The sequence below is a fragment of the Aedes aegypti genome, chromosome 2 (genome assembly GCF_002204515.2).
Source record: "Aedes aegypti strain LVP_AGWG chromosome 2, AaegL5.0 Primary Assembly, whole genome shotgun sequence".
Lineage (NCBI taxonomy): Eukaryota > Metazoa > Arthropoda > Insecta > Diptera > Culicidae > Aedes > Aedes aegypti.
In genome coordinates, this window is record NC_035108.1 from 215,279,662 (window position 1) to 215,296,323 (window position 16,662).

The 16,662-nt window shown below is 42.3% G+C and overlaps 1 protein-coding gene across 2 annotated transcripts in view; it reads right to left on the bottom strand.

Annotated features, from left to right (window-relative positions):
- Positions 1–16,662, bottom strand: part of LOC5570869 (ran-binding protein 9) — a 75,723-nt gene that overhangs the window by 13,106 nt on the left and 45,955 nt on the right. For both annotated transcript variants that reach the window (XM_001659331.2, XM_021843960.1), the window contains 6 exons: positions 8,027–8,385; positions 7,650–7,947; positions 7,434–7,588; positions 7,240–7,367; positions 7,002–7,177; positions 6,779–6,939 (listed from right to left, as the gene is read on the bottom strand). In XM_001659331.2, coding sequence (XP_001659381.2) covers positions 6,779–6,939; positions 7,002–7,177; positions 7,240–7,367; positions 7,434–7,588; positions 7,650–7,947; positions 8,027–8,385 — 1,277 coding nt within the window. The remainder of the gene's footprint in view (positions 1–6,778; positions 6,940–7,001; positions 7,178–7,239; positions 7,368–7,433; positions 7,589–7,649; positions 7,948–8,026; positions 8,386–16,662) is intronic.

Here is a 16,662-nt window from a genome sequence, read left to right on the forward strand (position 1 = left end):
CTTTTTTGTGATATAATCCACCTAGCATGCAATATATGACTTTAACTTTCATTTCAGATATAATTTGGTTCAAATTGCACGATTAAATTTAGATTAAATCGATTTTTCCAACATGCTTGCAATCTCCATACAACATTCTTCGTTTCTCTTACATGGCAAAATACAATACTTTTCGAAGTCATTAAAAATAACTTTTGACAATAACAAGGAGCCTTCATTGACCCGATAAAAATGTTAAAGCTGGTTATCGTAAGATTAATACAATTACAAGGAAAAAATAACGAATCAAATTTGCAAGTACAATTTGCGGTCGATCGATTATTTTCATATAACATTTTTTTTTTCTTTGCGGTCGTTTTACTGGCTAAGACCATGGTTGGTCCATCTCGTCGTTGTCGTCTAGCTTATTCTTGGTCTTGGGTTTTCTGCGCTTGTTGTTCTTGGTGTGCTATTTCATATCTCACATTTAACTTCCTTGAGGAATCCTGTCAAGGATTTCAAATCTGCTTCTTTTCCCTCCTTGAAGATTTCAACTAGTGGTTTGTATTTTTCTAGTATGTCATATTTCATTCTAATAATGATCCATTTTGCACAGTGGTACAGCGTGTGCTCCAATGTTTCCTCTTCCTGGCATAGGTCACAGTCTGTATCTGTAACCCATCCCCAGCTGCCTATTCTGTCCTTAGTCTTGCAATGGTTCGAGCGGATTCTGTTCAGTGTTATCTTTTCTTGAGTCGTAAGTGCCATGTCCTTACACCAAATTCTCTTTCCCGGGTCTTTTGCAAATTCGTAGTGTAATTTTCCTTTGGCTTCTGAGATGATCTTGTACTGCTCTCTCCACTTATTCCACACAGTGTGTTTCGCAAGCCTTAGTGTGTCGTCCAGCGTTAACTTTTCGGTGTTGGTTTGCGGACCCTCTGCTGCTCTTACTGCTAACTTGTCTACTGTTTCGTTCCATCGTATGCCAACATGACTTGGCACCCATTGTACACATATTGTGTTCTTATCTTCCTCTGCTCGGTCCATCAGCTTGCTAATTTCCCTTATTACGTGGTTCGTTGTTGCATGCTCTTTGGATTTGATCATTTTACATGCGCTTTTGGAGTCGGTTACTATTACTGTCTTTTCGTATGACTTTGTGTGACTCATTTTAGCTGCTTCTCTTATTGCCATTAACTCTGCATTTGTGATGCTTACGTGTGGATTAATCTTTTCAGTCACATTCTCTCCATCTTCTACGTCCACTGCTGCTATTGCTGTACCTTTCGCTGCGTCTGTGTAGATCTTCTTGAAGTTCCTGTATCGTGTGGTCATCATCTCCATAACTGACTGTCGCCAATTCAGCTGGTTAAGGTGATTATAAAATTAAGCCAAACTTTGAATTTTCAAGTGCACAAGACGAGAGAATCTGACAACAGTTCGCGTTGAAAACCAATCAAACTGCTTGCTTGCTGGTGGTGACCAATGGGATAGATTTTCTACGCGGAGCGCTGTTTGGTTCTCAAGTCTTGTGCTCTTGAAAATTTGAGGTGTGGCTTCGTTCTATAATCACCTTAACTTCTACTTTTTTACTTGTTATTCCTGGTATTTCATCGCACACTCTGTCCCTTTTGCTTTTCCACGTTCTGATGTCTTCTCTGTACCCGTCTTTCCTACTAGTTAGCTGCTTCAGAATGTCTTCGTGTTCAACTGCTAGTTGCGTCAAGTATGTTCCATTGCCTTTCCTCTCGCTTATTGCCTTTTCTAGGAATTTATTGTTAGGGTTGTCGCCGTGTATCATTTTGATTATTTCTTTCAGTGTGAGCCATTCTACTCTATTTGCCATTGGTGAAAGTCCACTGTCTGCTAGCATTACGTTGATTGGTGTACTTCTTAGGTATCTCATGGTTACTCTTACATAGGCATTTAGGGAGGTTTGTATTTTGTTCCTGTGGGTCTGGGCTGCGCTTCCGTATATTTGGTGTCCGTATTCCAGCTTTGATCTGACTATAGCATTTCCAATTCTGATCAGAGTTTCCGGATCTGAGGGACTGGTTTTGCTGGAAATCATTTTCAGCATATTGATGCTTTTCTCTGCCTTTGTTTTGACTGTTTCTATATGCTTCCTGTGGGTTAGACTCCTGTCGATCGTGTATCCTAGAAGTTTATAGGTGTTTTGTAGTTCGATGTTTTCTCCTTTGATTTGAAGTTTGATTCTCTCATCTGGTAGTTTGCTGAAGTTTATAGCCGCACATTTTGCCGGATTTATCTTCAGATCCAAGTTTTCCATTTTGCGTGTTAGCTTCGCTAGGAACCGGTTCGCTTTCCCGATTATTTCGTATCCTTCTCCTAGCACCAGAATTGAGAAGTCGTCCGCATACTGGGTGAGTACAATTCCTTCTTCCTGTAGTTGGTGAAGATCTGCTGTGTACAGGTTGAACAAAAGTGGTGACAAGGGGCACCCCTGCGGTACACCTTTGTTTATCACTCTGTCTACTGTTGTCTCCGTTGCCGTAATAACTATCTTTCTTCTTTTCAGGTACTCAAATATCCAACGTTTGATGCCTTCGGGAATTCCTTTTTCGTTCAAGATATCCAACATATTTTGCCCATCAACTTCATCGAATGCCTTGCTTATATCGAGAAAGATCGCTATGCAGTGTTGTTTCTTCGTTTTTGCTTCCTTTATTGTATTGACCACGTAGTTAACACAGCTAATCGCCGAATGCCCCTTTCTGTAACCGAAGGACAATGCTGGGAAAAGCTTTTGTTCTTCAGCGTAGTTATACAGTTGATCCTTAACAAAGGTGTTGATGATTTTCAGGAATACGTTCATCAGTACTATTCCTCGTTTTGACGCAATATCGTTTGGGTCCTTATTGGGCTTTTGCATTAGTACCAATTTGCTCGCTCTCCACTTTTCTGGAATTCTCTTTGTGTGCCATACGTTGTTCAGTTGATTACACACCTCTCCAAGAATGTCTAGCTTTAAGTTTTTGAGTATTTTTTTACGATATATTGTCTATTCCTGGTGAAGAGTATTCCTTTTTCCTTTTGAGAATGCTCAAGAAGTCTTCGAACCTTAGCACCGCCTCTTCGTCGTCTCCTTCGGGTCGCTGTCTTGCTTGATTATACTCCAGTTCCTTTATTGTTTCTTGGTAGTTGATTTCTAGGAATTCTTCGGCCGCTTTCTGCTCCGGATTATGGTCCGCTCCTCGCTTTTTCCCCGTCAACGATGCATCCAATCCTCGAATAATGTTCCACATGTACTTGGGTGGTGTCTGCTCATCAATTTAAGCCTTTAACTCCCGTTCATATTTTCGTTTTTCTCTCCTTACTGATTGTTTGAACTCCGCTCTAGCTTTCTGCAGTTCTAGTTGCGTCCTGAGCGATTTGTTTTTGTTAAAATTCTTTAGTTTCTCCTTTTTGATGTCGTATTCTTTCTGAATTTCTTTCGACCACCACTTTTTTAGATAATTTGCTTTTTTGTTCCTTATTACATAGCTAGCCTCCTCAATTTTTTCCTCAAATATCTCCTGCATCTCTTCCGGGTCGTACATAAATTGGGGTTGAATGGTATTTATTCCCTCAATCGTTTTTTCTACGTTCACTTTCTTTACCGTTCTTTTCGCTATTGGTATTGTCGTTTGTATTTCCATTACAATACACATGTGGGCACTGCCGAATTCCTCTTCTTCTACTGTCCATTCCATTTTCGCCGCTATTCCACGCGTGGCGAAAGTCAAATCTATTGCCGTAGGCGACGCGTTTATTCTCGGGATTGTCGTTGGCTGACCATCGTTTAGCAGGATTAGTTTCGATGTTTCTAGCTCGCTCGCTACTGTTCTTCCTCTCTCACACGGTCGAGCTTCTTCTTCCCACAAAGGGTGCCTCGCATTGAAGTCTCCGGTCAGAATTACTTCGCCGGTGATTGAGTCGATTAACTTGAACAGTTCTTTAATTTTGCCTATCGTTTCCCTAGTTTGCTCGCTGCCCGGTGGCACGTAGGCTGATATTATAGTGAAGTTGATGTCGAGGTTCTTAGTTTTTGCTGCTACTATTTCTAATGGTTCCAAATTGCCTAGTTGTATTTCTTCATAGGCTAATCCTTCCTTGATTAGTAATCCTACACCTCCAAAACCTTCATCCCTACATTTTTTTTAGAAAATTGTATCCTTTTATTCTGTATTTTTCATTTTCTTTTATCCAAATCTCTTGTAAGCTGGCTAATGTGATCTGTTATCTGTTAAGAAACACGGCAAGTTGTTCTCGCGTTTCTATTGGCCTTATTGATTGTACATTATTTTGTAGAATTTTTATCTTTTCATTCTCCATTGTTATAACTATTCTCTTCTACTGACTCTCTGTTTATGCTTTCCTCACTAGTAGCCATGTTGCTTACAATTTCTTCGACTATTTCGCCCATTACTGTACTTATTTTAATAATTATCTCCTCGTAACTAATATCTGTTCGTTTAGTACCCACTTGCTCCTTGATTGCTTCCTGCAGCTGCTTCAATTTGCCGACTAGTGCCACGTTTTTCCAGAAGGCCTTCATTTCCATCCGCATTCTCTCCACTTCCGAGCTTCTGTAGGGATTTTCGATTGCTGCCTGCGCATTCCTTCTGTTTCGGTTCTGGCTTCGTTGTTCCGCATCCCTTTGTCTGTCCTGCCCCGACTGCTTTGCTACCTGGTTTTCTCCGGCTCGTTGGGTCTTCCTGGGTCTCCACGTTCTTCTGTTCTCGGTGGCTGTGGTGCCAGCTTCTGAGCCGTCGTCTCCTGCCGCAATCGATGGAAAATCTTCGTCGTAATCTTGTAGCAACTGATACCGATTTTGTAGGAAGGTTCCTCTGGCCTCCTGATACGTCAGTTTCTCTTGCTGCATCTTTTCTGCGATTCGCTTCTGTTTTTGCCTTTCCGGGCAGTGCTTGCTGTCCGCTGAATGGTTTCCATGGCAGTTGATACAGCTCTGGTTGCACTGCTCGCCGTGTTTATCCGCCTGTTGTCCGCATTTGCTGCATTTCTTCGCCCGTTTGCAGTTTTGGGTTTTATGGCCGTACCCCCAACAGTTTCTGCATTGCTTAACCGGGAATAGGTACAGCTCCACTCTTATCTTGTACCCATACATCCATACGAAGTTGGGCAGCTCCTTCCCCTTGAATGTGACACGCACGTTTTGCGTTGGTGTCAGTTTTTGCGTCTCGTCCATCCTGAGCATCCTTTCGACCTTCAGGATAGGTACGTCAGCCGGTAGCTCTTCTAGCAGCTCCTTTTCTCCGTATTTCCACGGCACGCTCTTGATGAGGCCGATGCTTTGCCGGAACATTTGTGGAACAAAGCATTTCAAGTTGTGCTCCTGCATCGTTGTTCCCGCTGCCTTCCTTGCCTGAAGTGTTGACTCGAACGTGACTTTGAACCGGAATTTCCCGATTCTTAGAATGTCCTTGAATCCTGTGATTTGCTTCGACTTCAAGCATTTTCCTACGTCTACTGGGTGTTGTGTAGGTTGCTCATAGTCCACAGGCTCCAAGTACACCACTTCGCCTGTCCAATCGTCCGGTATCTCGTCTCCCGTGTTTCGCACTTCTTCTTGCTGCTGGATGGTGCTCTTGTCCTTCTTCGTGTTCTGTTTCGTGTTCGCCGTCGTCTTCGGGTATTTTTTTCTTGTTTGTATTTGCGAGTTTTTGATCATTTTTCTTGTTCTTAATCACTACCGTTATCACTTGATTTTGTTTTATTGCTACTATTTTCCTCTTCCTGACACTTAACCTCTAGCTGTGCTTTTTCTCTTCGTGTTTCTGAAATTCTTCTTTTTCTCTTCTTTTTTTCTAAATACTGTTCTCCGTTGTTTCTTCCTTTTTACTCTATCTCCAGATCAATTCCGGGTGAATCGTCAACTGCTTTCACTTCTTTTGATAGCTATGCACTTATTTCATTAAAAATCGTATCGTTTTATACACTTTTACTCTGTAATTTTTCGTTTTTTCACAACTACGGAATCTCTATCTGATCACATCAAGATGGCGTCGCGGAATGTGTCATATAACATTTTGATCTTATATTTTGTTATGATTGTTGTTAACTCGAACAGAATATAATCATATTGAGTTACTAGGCATGATGATATCACAACATCGAAATTAGTTTTCAATTTCGACACATTTTGGCGTTACTACTACCAGAACGAAATTCAAGGGATTGAGGCTATCCAGACAGCGCTTGATTCACAGCTTGTAGTGTTCTTCTATATGTGTATATATTGTATGGCAAACGATTGCCATACAATATACACTTCTTCTTCTTCTTGGCATTAACGTCCTCACTGGGACAGAGCCTGCTTCTCAGCTGTGTTCTTATGAGCACTTCCACAGTTATTAACTGAGAGCTTTCTTTGCCATAGTTGCCATTTTCGCATTGGTATATCGTGTGGCAGGTACGATTATACTCTATGCCCAGGGAAGTCAAGGAAATTTCAATTACGAAAAGATCCTGGACTGACCGGGAATCGAACCCAGACACCTTCAGCATGGCTTTGCTTTGTAGCCACGGACTCTAACCACACGGCTAAGGAAGGCCCAATATACACTATGCCCTGTGAAGTCGAAAAAAATTCCACCCCGAAAAGATTCTTGACCGGCGGAATTCGTACTCGCAACCCAATGTACTTTAATACCACATTGCTCGCAACCCTCAGCATGCTATTGTTGGAGAGCCGTATGTTTATCACCAACGTTTATCTAGGCTCCAACAAGCAACTATAAGTCCCACCTTTCAACTACCTCTAGTGTCATACACCTACCTCTAACATTTTCTGATTAGTTTCGTTAACTCCTTGTTCTTTCTCTAACCGTTGGCTCATCTGGAACAGTTCCCGACCGAACTCCAACATCCGTTCGACACCGGATCGCGAAACGCCAGTGTTGGTCGATTTACAGTTCGGCGATAGAGACGAATCCACATCTAAAACGAAACAGGTAGAAAAGTTACTTGAATTCCTAGGAAAGTTGTATCATCTCACTAACCCATATCCTCGTCTCTGCCATCTTCTTCGTCTTCATCGTCGTCGTCGAGCGAATCGTTGAGATTGCTGTTTGACGTTCCGTTCTTGTAGCCATTAGAACTATTTACGTTGTTCGTATGGCCATTTTCCATTTCTACGTCATTAGAGTAGTCGTCTTCGATACACGTGCCATTATTACTACAAATTAATGGGGAAGTTTAGAATAAAGCAATATGCAGCTAGCGAAACGTGTTTGTTACCTTAGAACGTTATTTTTACTAAAACCCTGATTGTCACTACCATCTGGGATAACCGTGTTTCCGTTTTGATAACTTTTCGTCGATTGTATAACAGACGTTTGCACTGGACTCGTATGAGATGAACCACTCTGTGAACAAGATACAGCAAAATAGTATTATGAGCTATGTTACAACCATAATTTGGAAGTACTCACGAGGTCGAAATCAGATCCGTTCACCATTTCGATAAACTGTCTACATTTGAGCATGAACAACAGATTTTGGTTCGACTCCAGAAGACCTGGATATAAGCGTACAGTTTGCTCAATTGCTTGCCCCATGCGCCCCGATAGTACTAGTTTGATTATTTCTGAAAGAAGGAAGAAAGTTGTGATAGTTCGTAACAGTTGCTTAAAGGTAATGGGTCCTACTTTGTCGATTCTTTATCGACACCATGTCCTCTTGGAGAGACTGGCCGGTGGTGCGTGCGAAGGTTTCGGCTGTCGAGCTGTAGCCATGATGCACAAGGTACGAGGAAACCATTTTGTGCAAGATCACAGTCCAATCGCCCTGATCATCTGGCAGGGGAAAATTATAAATAGTGGATTTGGTCGCCGCTCGCAGCTCCTTCAGCATGTCTTCGATGTCAAACTTGAATGGCTCCTGGCCGAAGTTTGCGTCTACGACTTCGCCTGGGGTCTGAAGTCCCACTGTGGGATATAATCGTGGCTGAAACGGAGGATGAGAGCTTTTCTATAATGACTGGTGATGATATTCCAAAGCGTACTGTATTGGATCAGGAACTCACCGGTAAATCTTTGAAAGCTATCCCTAGATGGTGGCCGTTCTTAGTGTAGAAACAGGTATTATCGACTAAATTAACTCCACAACCAATAATATCACCGGTGGTAAAGGTGGGCCCGTATGGTTGCCCATTCCCGGACGAGCAAAACGAGTTGCCATCGTCGCCATGATAGCCGTACGATTGCTTATCCCACCCCGGTAACCGATTCATCTTGAAGTGTGGATGTGCGGTCAGCCCGATGCCCATGTAGCCATCGCGGCCTTTGGAGATTATCTTCACCTCGAAATAGTACAGTCCGCATGCTGCTGGAATTGGAAATTGCGTACGCACCGATGCTGCGTCTGTGTGTGATTTTCCTACGCCTGGAAGAGAAACACAAGAAACAAAAATATGTTTAAATTTAGAGGCAATGCGAATATACAATAGGAATGAACATGACTGGAACTCCATTATTGACTAGGCACCGATCAGATCGAGTCTCATTTCAACGATGAAAAAATATATTTGCCATTATGTGCTTTATCAGTTTGTTTGGCAGTTTAGAGACGAACCAACCAGCTAACGGCCAAGCAGTGGTGCGAAATTCTCAAATTCTCGTTTCTCATGCTTGATATTTATCAACGCCGTCTTGGAGAGCAAGACTGACGTGGTCTTAATATCGGACCCATACCGCATACTAACCAACAACAAGAACTGGCTGGCGGATAGGTCTCACTGCCTAGCAGCCATAGGGACGACAGGACGATACCCAATCCAATGAATAGACTCTATCTAAAAAAATAAGGTTTTGCGATAGCAAAATTTACGGTGAGTTCTGTTGCAGCTGATATGCGCTCCGGCGTGGTCGATTGAGGAAATTTCCCAGATGGTCGACAGGATGATAACTGAACTAGCTAATCGGCAGCCAGTAGTAATAGCTGGTGACTTAAATGCATAGGCAGTGGAGTGGAGTAACCGCTGTAGTCTGACCAGCCAAAAAAACTATTGTTTGAATATTTGGCCGCATTAGATGTAGAGCTGGTAAATGTGGGTTATGTTAGCACTTTCCGCAGAAATGGTGCAAAATCGATTATCAACGTGACGTTCTGTATTCCTAACCTTATAGGAACCATAAACTAGCGTGTCGGGGATGGCCATCAGTAGCACCTACTTTGCACGCAAGGATATCCGTAACCACACATCGCGACACTCAAATGACGAACTTTGCAACCAAACCATGTTCTACCCGTAACGCGGGTAGATCACCTTTACGAGGTGCGTTACGGGGTAAGATCTACCATATTGTACTCTTGTTGTATCTGTTCTTGTGAATACTTATAAGTTACGGTCGGAAGAGTATAAGAGAATAACAAGCCACTAAGACCCACCTATTTGTCCTAGATGATGAGGAGGTCGAAGTGAAAAAATGGCTCAATCAGCAACTGAGGTTGGTTTCAACTCATGAGACAATTTCTTTCCGAGTTCAAGAGTTTATCATTCGATATCTAGGAGGGAAACGATTCCGAATCGGTGGAGTAGCAGAACTCTTAAATTCTAAAATAAGCTTTCTGTTTCAAGGAATCTAAATGTCTCATGCGATGAAACCTGTTCACAGTTTCAAAAAACGACTTTGAACCTTATAAGTAGAAGCAATAATTTGATACGCTAGAGTATCGATGCATGGTCAAAATCAGTATCATTCAACCAGCTTAGTGGCCGAACCTGATTAAGGGGCGCGCTTTTGAGAGTTTAATGGTGACAAACTGTTTTCTCCAAAAGGTATAAATAGCGGTATCTTTTTCTAAAGAGGCTCTATGCAAAATGGTAAAGAATGATATTTGTATAAAAAACGACTACTTCATTATTTCTCAATAGTAATGGAGTAGAACGACATGCACTAAACAAAGGGCACGGGTATACCACAAAAGATCAAAAAAACTGGTCGCAGTGGTTCATCCCGAACAGAAACAGAAAAAATGTTCTGGTAGATGGCCAACATTTTTCCGATGTCATCGTTGTTATAACTTTCAGTGGTCCTAGTATCGACTCAGACCACTATCTTGTTGTAAGCAAAACCCGAGCACGGTTATCTACCGCTTTGAGTTCTAGACATCGACAATCGTTGCATTTCAATACCCAACGCCTGTCAGCAAATGGTGTAGATCTGTGGGAGTCAGTCCACGGAGCAGTGAGTACAGTAGCGCGAAAAGTGATTGGTACTGCTCAACGAAGACGACAGAAAATGGTGCTTCTAACTAAGGCGAGGAAACCACCAGGTGACCCGTCGGCGTATAATTATATATGTCTACTAGATACGACGCGCAAGTTGTTGGAGAGGTTGATCCTCAACAGGCTAGTACCGTATACAGAAGGTACCGGTTGTGTAAGCTTCCAGAAATCTATTTTGATGGTAGAATTCTACTGTATGACACAGAGGAGGGGCAGAAAACCGCCCGAATTACCTCGGGTGTACCTCAAGGTTCAATCCGGGACCGATGTTATGGAATGCGGTGTACCGTGACGTACTGAGGCTGCCCCTACTGACGGGTGCTAATATTGTTGGCCTCGCCGACGACATCACCCTAGTGGTCTATGGAGAATCGATGGAGGAAGTAGAGTTGACAGCAGCACACTCTATCTCCATAGTTGAGGAGTGGATAGGGTCTAGGAAACAAGGACTGGCCCATCACAAGACTGAGGTGGTGGTGGTCAACAATCGCAAGTCCGAGTAACGGGCTCTTATCCCGGTAGGTGATTGCACCATAGAGTCTTAGGCATCCTTGGGGTAATGATCTATGACAAGCTTAGCTTTGCTAGCCATGATGAAAATGCTTGTAAAAGCACATCTATGGCTATGCTTTCGAGGATAATATCTAACACAGTTTGACTGAAATTGCCAGCAAACGCAGGCTCCTGGCAGGCGTGACGCTATCTATATTGAAGTATGCAGGACCAATCTGGTCTAAAGCGCTTAGAACGAGCAGAAACCTAAAGCGGTTGGAAAGCTCGTGTAGGGTCATGTGCTTAAGAGTAGCAATCGCATACCGGACGGTTTCTAAAGAGACAGTCTACGTCGTCGGGGTGACGCCCATCGGGCTCATCGCCAAGGAAGATGTCCAGTGTTCCAACCAGAGAATAATCGGAGGAGTCTGCAGCGCGTATAAAGAAATAACGCTTAGAGGTTGGCAGCAAGAATGGGATAGCTCCACTAAAGGTAAATGGACCCATTGGATAATAGAAAAGGGGTCAGATTGGTATGGGAAAAATAATTGGGAAGTGAACATCCACCTAACGCAGTTTGTGCCAGAATTTAATTGCTTTGCTATAGGCAGTACCTGACACTCAGAATCTCCTCCATGCGCAGTGGAGCATTTCGCATTCGTGGGCTGTCGAATTATTGTGAGAGATTGCATGCTCGCTACATGCGTAGGAGATAGTGTAATCCAGAGGATGTATGGATTTACCAATTACCGGAATGCAGTATCCAGAGCTGTTACTCAGGTTACTTGGGAGTTGCAGCGCCTATGGTGCTACGACCGACTGCAGACGGTTAGCCCTTTTTAAGTAAAGTGGGTCCGGAGAAAAAAGGGTTTGGTCCAAAGTTTAGTGTCTGGATTTTGTGTACATCTGAAAACAGAGCATGGGCTGATTTGAGTGGGGCGAAGGTGATATGTCAACCTAACCCATCCTCTGTTTGTTGATTTCCATATGTAAAAAGTAATATTAAACATTAACATAGTGGCGAACTCTCCACTGTCGAAAGGGCACTTAAATAGAGCAATAATAATAATGATTTTCAACATTATTCAACAAAAAGAATATTTAGATTTTTTTCATTGAGTATATGAACGAATTTAATAGCATAGGATAGGTAGGATGATAGAATCTAACATATGACAGAAAATAATTTAAAAGAGCCTTTCAAATATTCACCAACTGAAAGCGATAGTTTCTACTTCGGATTTACGCTAAAGAGCCAACCTAACCAGAAAGAGGTCACTCCATATGATCGATGACGCTGCAAAAATTGCTGAATAAATGACAACAAGAACAAGCACAGAAAAGAACAATACCGATGACGACTCAACAAACGTACATCAAATGGTTGTAGTGCAGTTACAGCTGTAATGCAACTGTTGTTAGAAGCACGCGATAATTTAACAGAAGACCGATTTTCCCGAGTCTAGGCAAACTCCACCCTGCGTTTAAATGTGGGGCAACCTTCACGTTTCCCGCTTCAATGGATTTTTTTTTGCTTGTTACCTTCAACACTTGGAAGTGCTCCTATCGCTTTGTTTTTTTTTTTTAATGAATAAAGCCAGGTGCAGCTAATGTTAGTTCTCCTCGATTAACACACTTTACAGTTAAGGTTTTATGATAGTTTAACAAATCCAATTCATTCGGATAAACGTATGAAAAATAGTTCAAATGAAAGCTGTCTCTTATAAACTGGGGAAGAATTAATAAGAAAATGTCGAAAGGACAAAAGGTCGAATGGCAAAAGCCGAAAAGACAAAAGGGCTAAAATGAACAAAAGGAATAAACGAAGGAGCAAAAGATTGAAATCCTTTTTTAAAAGAAGAAGAACTTTCTACCATGCTTTCTTTTCTGACCTTTTATGCATTCGCCGTTTTGTCTTTCGACCTTTTGTCTCTTAACCTCTGTGGATGTGCTCATAAGCCGACTAAGCTACACACACCTGTCCCAATCTGTACGTATCACCAAAGAGAAGAAGAAAACAACATCTCAACGATTTCATGATGTACAAATCAAAGTTCCAAATGCAGCCAACATAATCTGACCAAACATTTCCATTTTGGTAACACCCATGGACTATCTACAAACGAAGGCCAAATGGTCATAATTTGGCATACAGTGTACAGACATTATTATTTCCTTGCGCTTTCTTTGAACGACGTGAAAATTATTTGTTTCACTATTACGTTAATCCGGCTGTTGTCTGTTACTTCACCTTGGCTTTTTTGTCTTTCTCGTTCAAACAGCCATTTTTATGGTTCCATCAGACAGTGCATTGGAGGCCGTTTCGCATAGAGTACCTATATCTTGTACAAATAAACTGCACACTAGGGTGCGTCATCTGTAGTAGATTGCAAAAGAGTTTGGATATTTTTTTCTTCATATTTGCAAAAATGGAAGATTTCTCCTAATGCTTCAAAAACTCAACTAATAATATTTCCACATAAACCAAAAGCTTCTTATTTGCAACTAGTATCTAGGACTCATACTTGATAAAAATTTAACTTTCAAAAATTACATTGAGGGCATTCAAGTCAAATGTAACAAAAAGTCTTAAACAAAAATGTCTTAAACCACTCATTGACAGAAAATCAAAACTTTATCTTAAGAACCAGCTTTTGATCCTCATGCTTGAAAAAAGAGACCAAATAAGAACTAAGAAAACAACAACAACAATAATTCAAACAGGAAGGAGGAAATAACCCTATCTAGAGTAAACGCTCCCTTAGTGGAAGTAGCTCCAGTAGTGGAGATAGTGTGTTTTGACATGTTTCGCACTTATAAATTTATGCAATTTATTCTTAAAGCTATTTAAAACTATTATTCTGCTTGTTTGCATATATTAAATGTACCCTGCTAAAAGCATACCGCCACTGAAAGAACAGTGTTCCTATTTTTGGTGCAAGGATTTTTGCAGCTAAATTTTACAAAAATCGTGATTTTCACACATTTGAATGACAGAAGGATTTGAAATATATCGACTGATATGATAAAAATTTCTTTTTTTCTTTTGTGCACCACTAATGGTACATTTGTCTAATATAAATGAAAATGAAATGGCATTTGTAGTTGGCTCGATAACAAGCCAACGGATTCACACAATTCTTTCACTGCTGCATTTGTCCAGGTATCCGACGTCATTTTCATTTATTTAGTTAACATCTAAACAGATAACACTTCAATTTCACGCCAAAATACTCGGTTCGTGGCCGCATTTCTCCATCCTCGGTTCCGCCCCACGTCCAACTAGCTCGCTGCGCTCCACGCCTTCTTGTACCAGCCGGATCCGACGCGAACACCATCTTTGCAGAGTTGCTGTCCGGCATTCTTGCCACATTCCCTGCCCATCATATCCTTCCAGCTTTGTCCACCTTCTGGATGCTGGGTTCGCCGTGGAGTTGAGCGAGGTCGTGGTCCGCCGCTACACACCGTTTTCTTGCACACCGCCAAAGATCGTCCTAAGCACCCGACGTTCGAAGACTGCAAGTGCTTGTAAGTCCTCCTCGAGAATCGTCCAAGTTTCATGCCCGTAGAAGACTACCGGCATTATGTGCGTTTTGTATAGGTATCGTGCATTTGGTGCGGGTGTGAATCTTTTTTGACCGCAGCTTCTTGTGGAGGCCATAGTAGGCCCGACTTCCGCTGATGATGCGCCTCCGTATTTAACGGCTATTGTTATTGTACTTTGTCTTGGACGCATTCACCACCATTCCAACTTTTGCTGCCTCGCGTTTCAGGTGGGTGTACAGGGTGTCAAATCATCCGCAAAGCAAACAAATTGTACGGATCTTGTAAAAATCGTTCCTCGACTTGTTAGCCCGGCTCTCCACATAACACCTTCTAGCGCATCACCTTGTCGTAGTCCCCGGCGGGACTCAAAAGAACTGGAGTGTTCGCCTGAAAACCTCACACAATTTTGCACACCTTCCATCGTCGCTCTTATCAGTCTCGTGAGCTTCCCGAGAAAGCTGTTCTTGTCAATGATTTTCCATAGGTCTACGCGGTTGGTACTATCGTATGCCGCCTTGAAATAGATGAGAAGGTGATGCGTAGGGACCTGGTATACCCGACATTTTTGGAGGAATTTCCGTAAAGTAAAGATCTGGTCCGTTGTCGATCGACTTTAACAAAGCCGGTTTGATAACTTCCCACGAACTCGTTTACTACAGCTGACAGACGATGGATGATGATCTGGGATAATACTTTACAGGCCGCATTTAGAATGGTGATCGCACGGAAGTTCTCACAATCTAACTTGTCGCCTTTCTTGTAGATGGGGCATATTATCCCTTCCTTCCACTCCTCCGGTAGCTTTTCTGTTTCCCAGATAGTGCCTATCAGCCGATGCAGACAAATGGCAGGCTTCTCCGGGCCCATCTTTATGAGTTCAGCTCCGATATCATCCCTACCAGCAGCTTTATTGTTCTTGAGCTGGTGAATGGCATCCTTAACCTCCCTCAAGGTGGGGCTGGTTGGTTTCCATCGCCCGCAGTACTGACGAAGGCATTTCCTCCGTTGTCCCGTCTTTCATTGCCTGTGCTCTCAGCGCTATTCAGGTGTTCGTCAAAGTGCTGCTTCCACCTTTCGATCACCTCACGCTCGGCCGTCAAAATGCTCTCAGCTGCATTGGTGATGGCTGCTTTTATTGTTCTCCAGCAGTCTTCAAGAGGAGCTTCATCCAGCTCACCCTCTTCCGGTAATACAGCCTCGAAGTGCTGCGCGTACGTAGTTGCGACATCTGGTTGCTTAAGCCGCTCTAAGTCATATTTGGGCGCAGTTTAACCATCACCAGATAGTGGTCAGAGTTGATGTTAGCGCCACGATAGGTCCTGACTTCGATAATGTCGGAGAAGTGCCGTCGATCAATCAGAACGTGGTAGATTTGTGATTCTGTCTGCTGTGGTGATCTCCAGTTGTATCAGTATGGAAGGCTGTACTGGAAGTAGGGGCTACGAAAGGTCATATTCTTGGAGGCGGCGAAATCAATTAGTCGTAGGCCGTTTTCGTTCGTCAGCCGGTGGGCGCTGAACTTTCCTATAGTCGGTCTGAATTTCTCCTCCTGGCCAACCTGAGCGTTTAGATAGCCTATGACGATTTTGACGTCATGGCTTGGGCAGCTATCGTACTCGCGTTTGAGCTGCGCGTAAAAAGCGTCTTTATCATCATCAGTGCTTCCGTTTATTATGCTGAAGTTGAAGAAGGTCTCCGACCTGTTTGTGGGATAAGAAAGTTCAAGACATCCACTAATAAAGTTAAGAATTGTGAAACAAAAAAAAATGAATTATGTATAGTAAAAATGGCCCCAAACGTATCGTTAGTAATCGAAAGTGCTGTACCACAATTATGATAGCAATTCGTTCAACATTGCTCCAAAAATATTCAAATAGACCTATCACTGAAAAGTGAACAAACTAAGACCTTCGATTCATTGTATTCCATAGACAAAATTTTACACATTAAGTTAGGTAGGTTCAGAGCACGGTTTACATTTTTAAAACTTTTTTTTTTAGCACGATATATCAATTCTCACCATGGTCAACCATGGTAGCCTGTCTGATCGGCAAATACAAGAAAGAGATTTGTCGTTTTTTTTCACGCTGGTCGAGGCTGCTAGTTAATAATGATTTTAACAAGAATCCCCAGACAACCAGAAGTCGCATAGCAGTCAACAAACAAAGTCGTTTATTTACACAAATTTCATCACATCCGCACTACTTGGTGGATGATATCGTTTGATCGAAAAGTTTCCTCGCATAAAATGTTATTTTAAGACTTCATATGTACATTCGGTTTCGTTTCGTACACTCATACAAAGTAAGTCGGATTAATCCGTAGCAGCTATCAAATCAACTTTGTTATCATAAATTAAATCGCATAAGAGTACGGACTAGTTTGCAATAAAA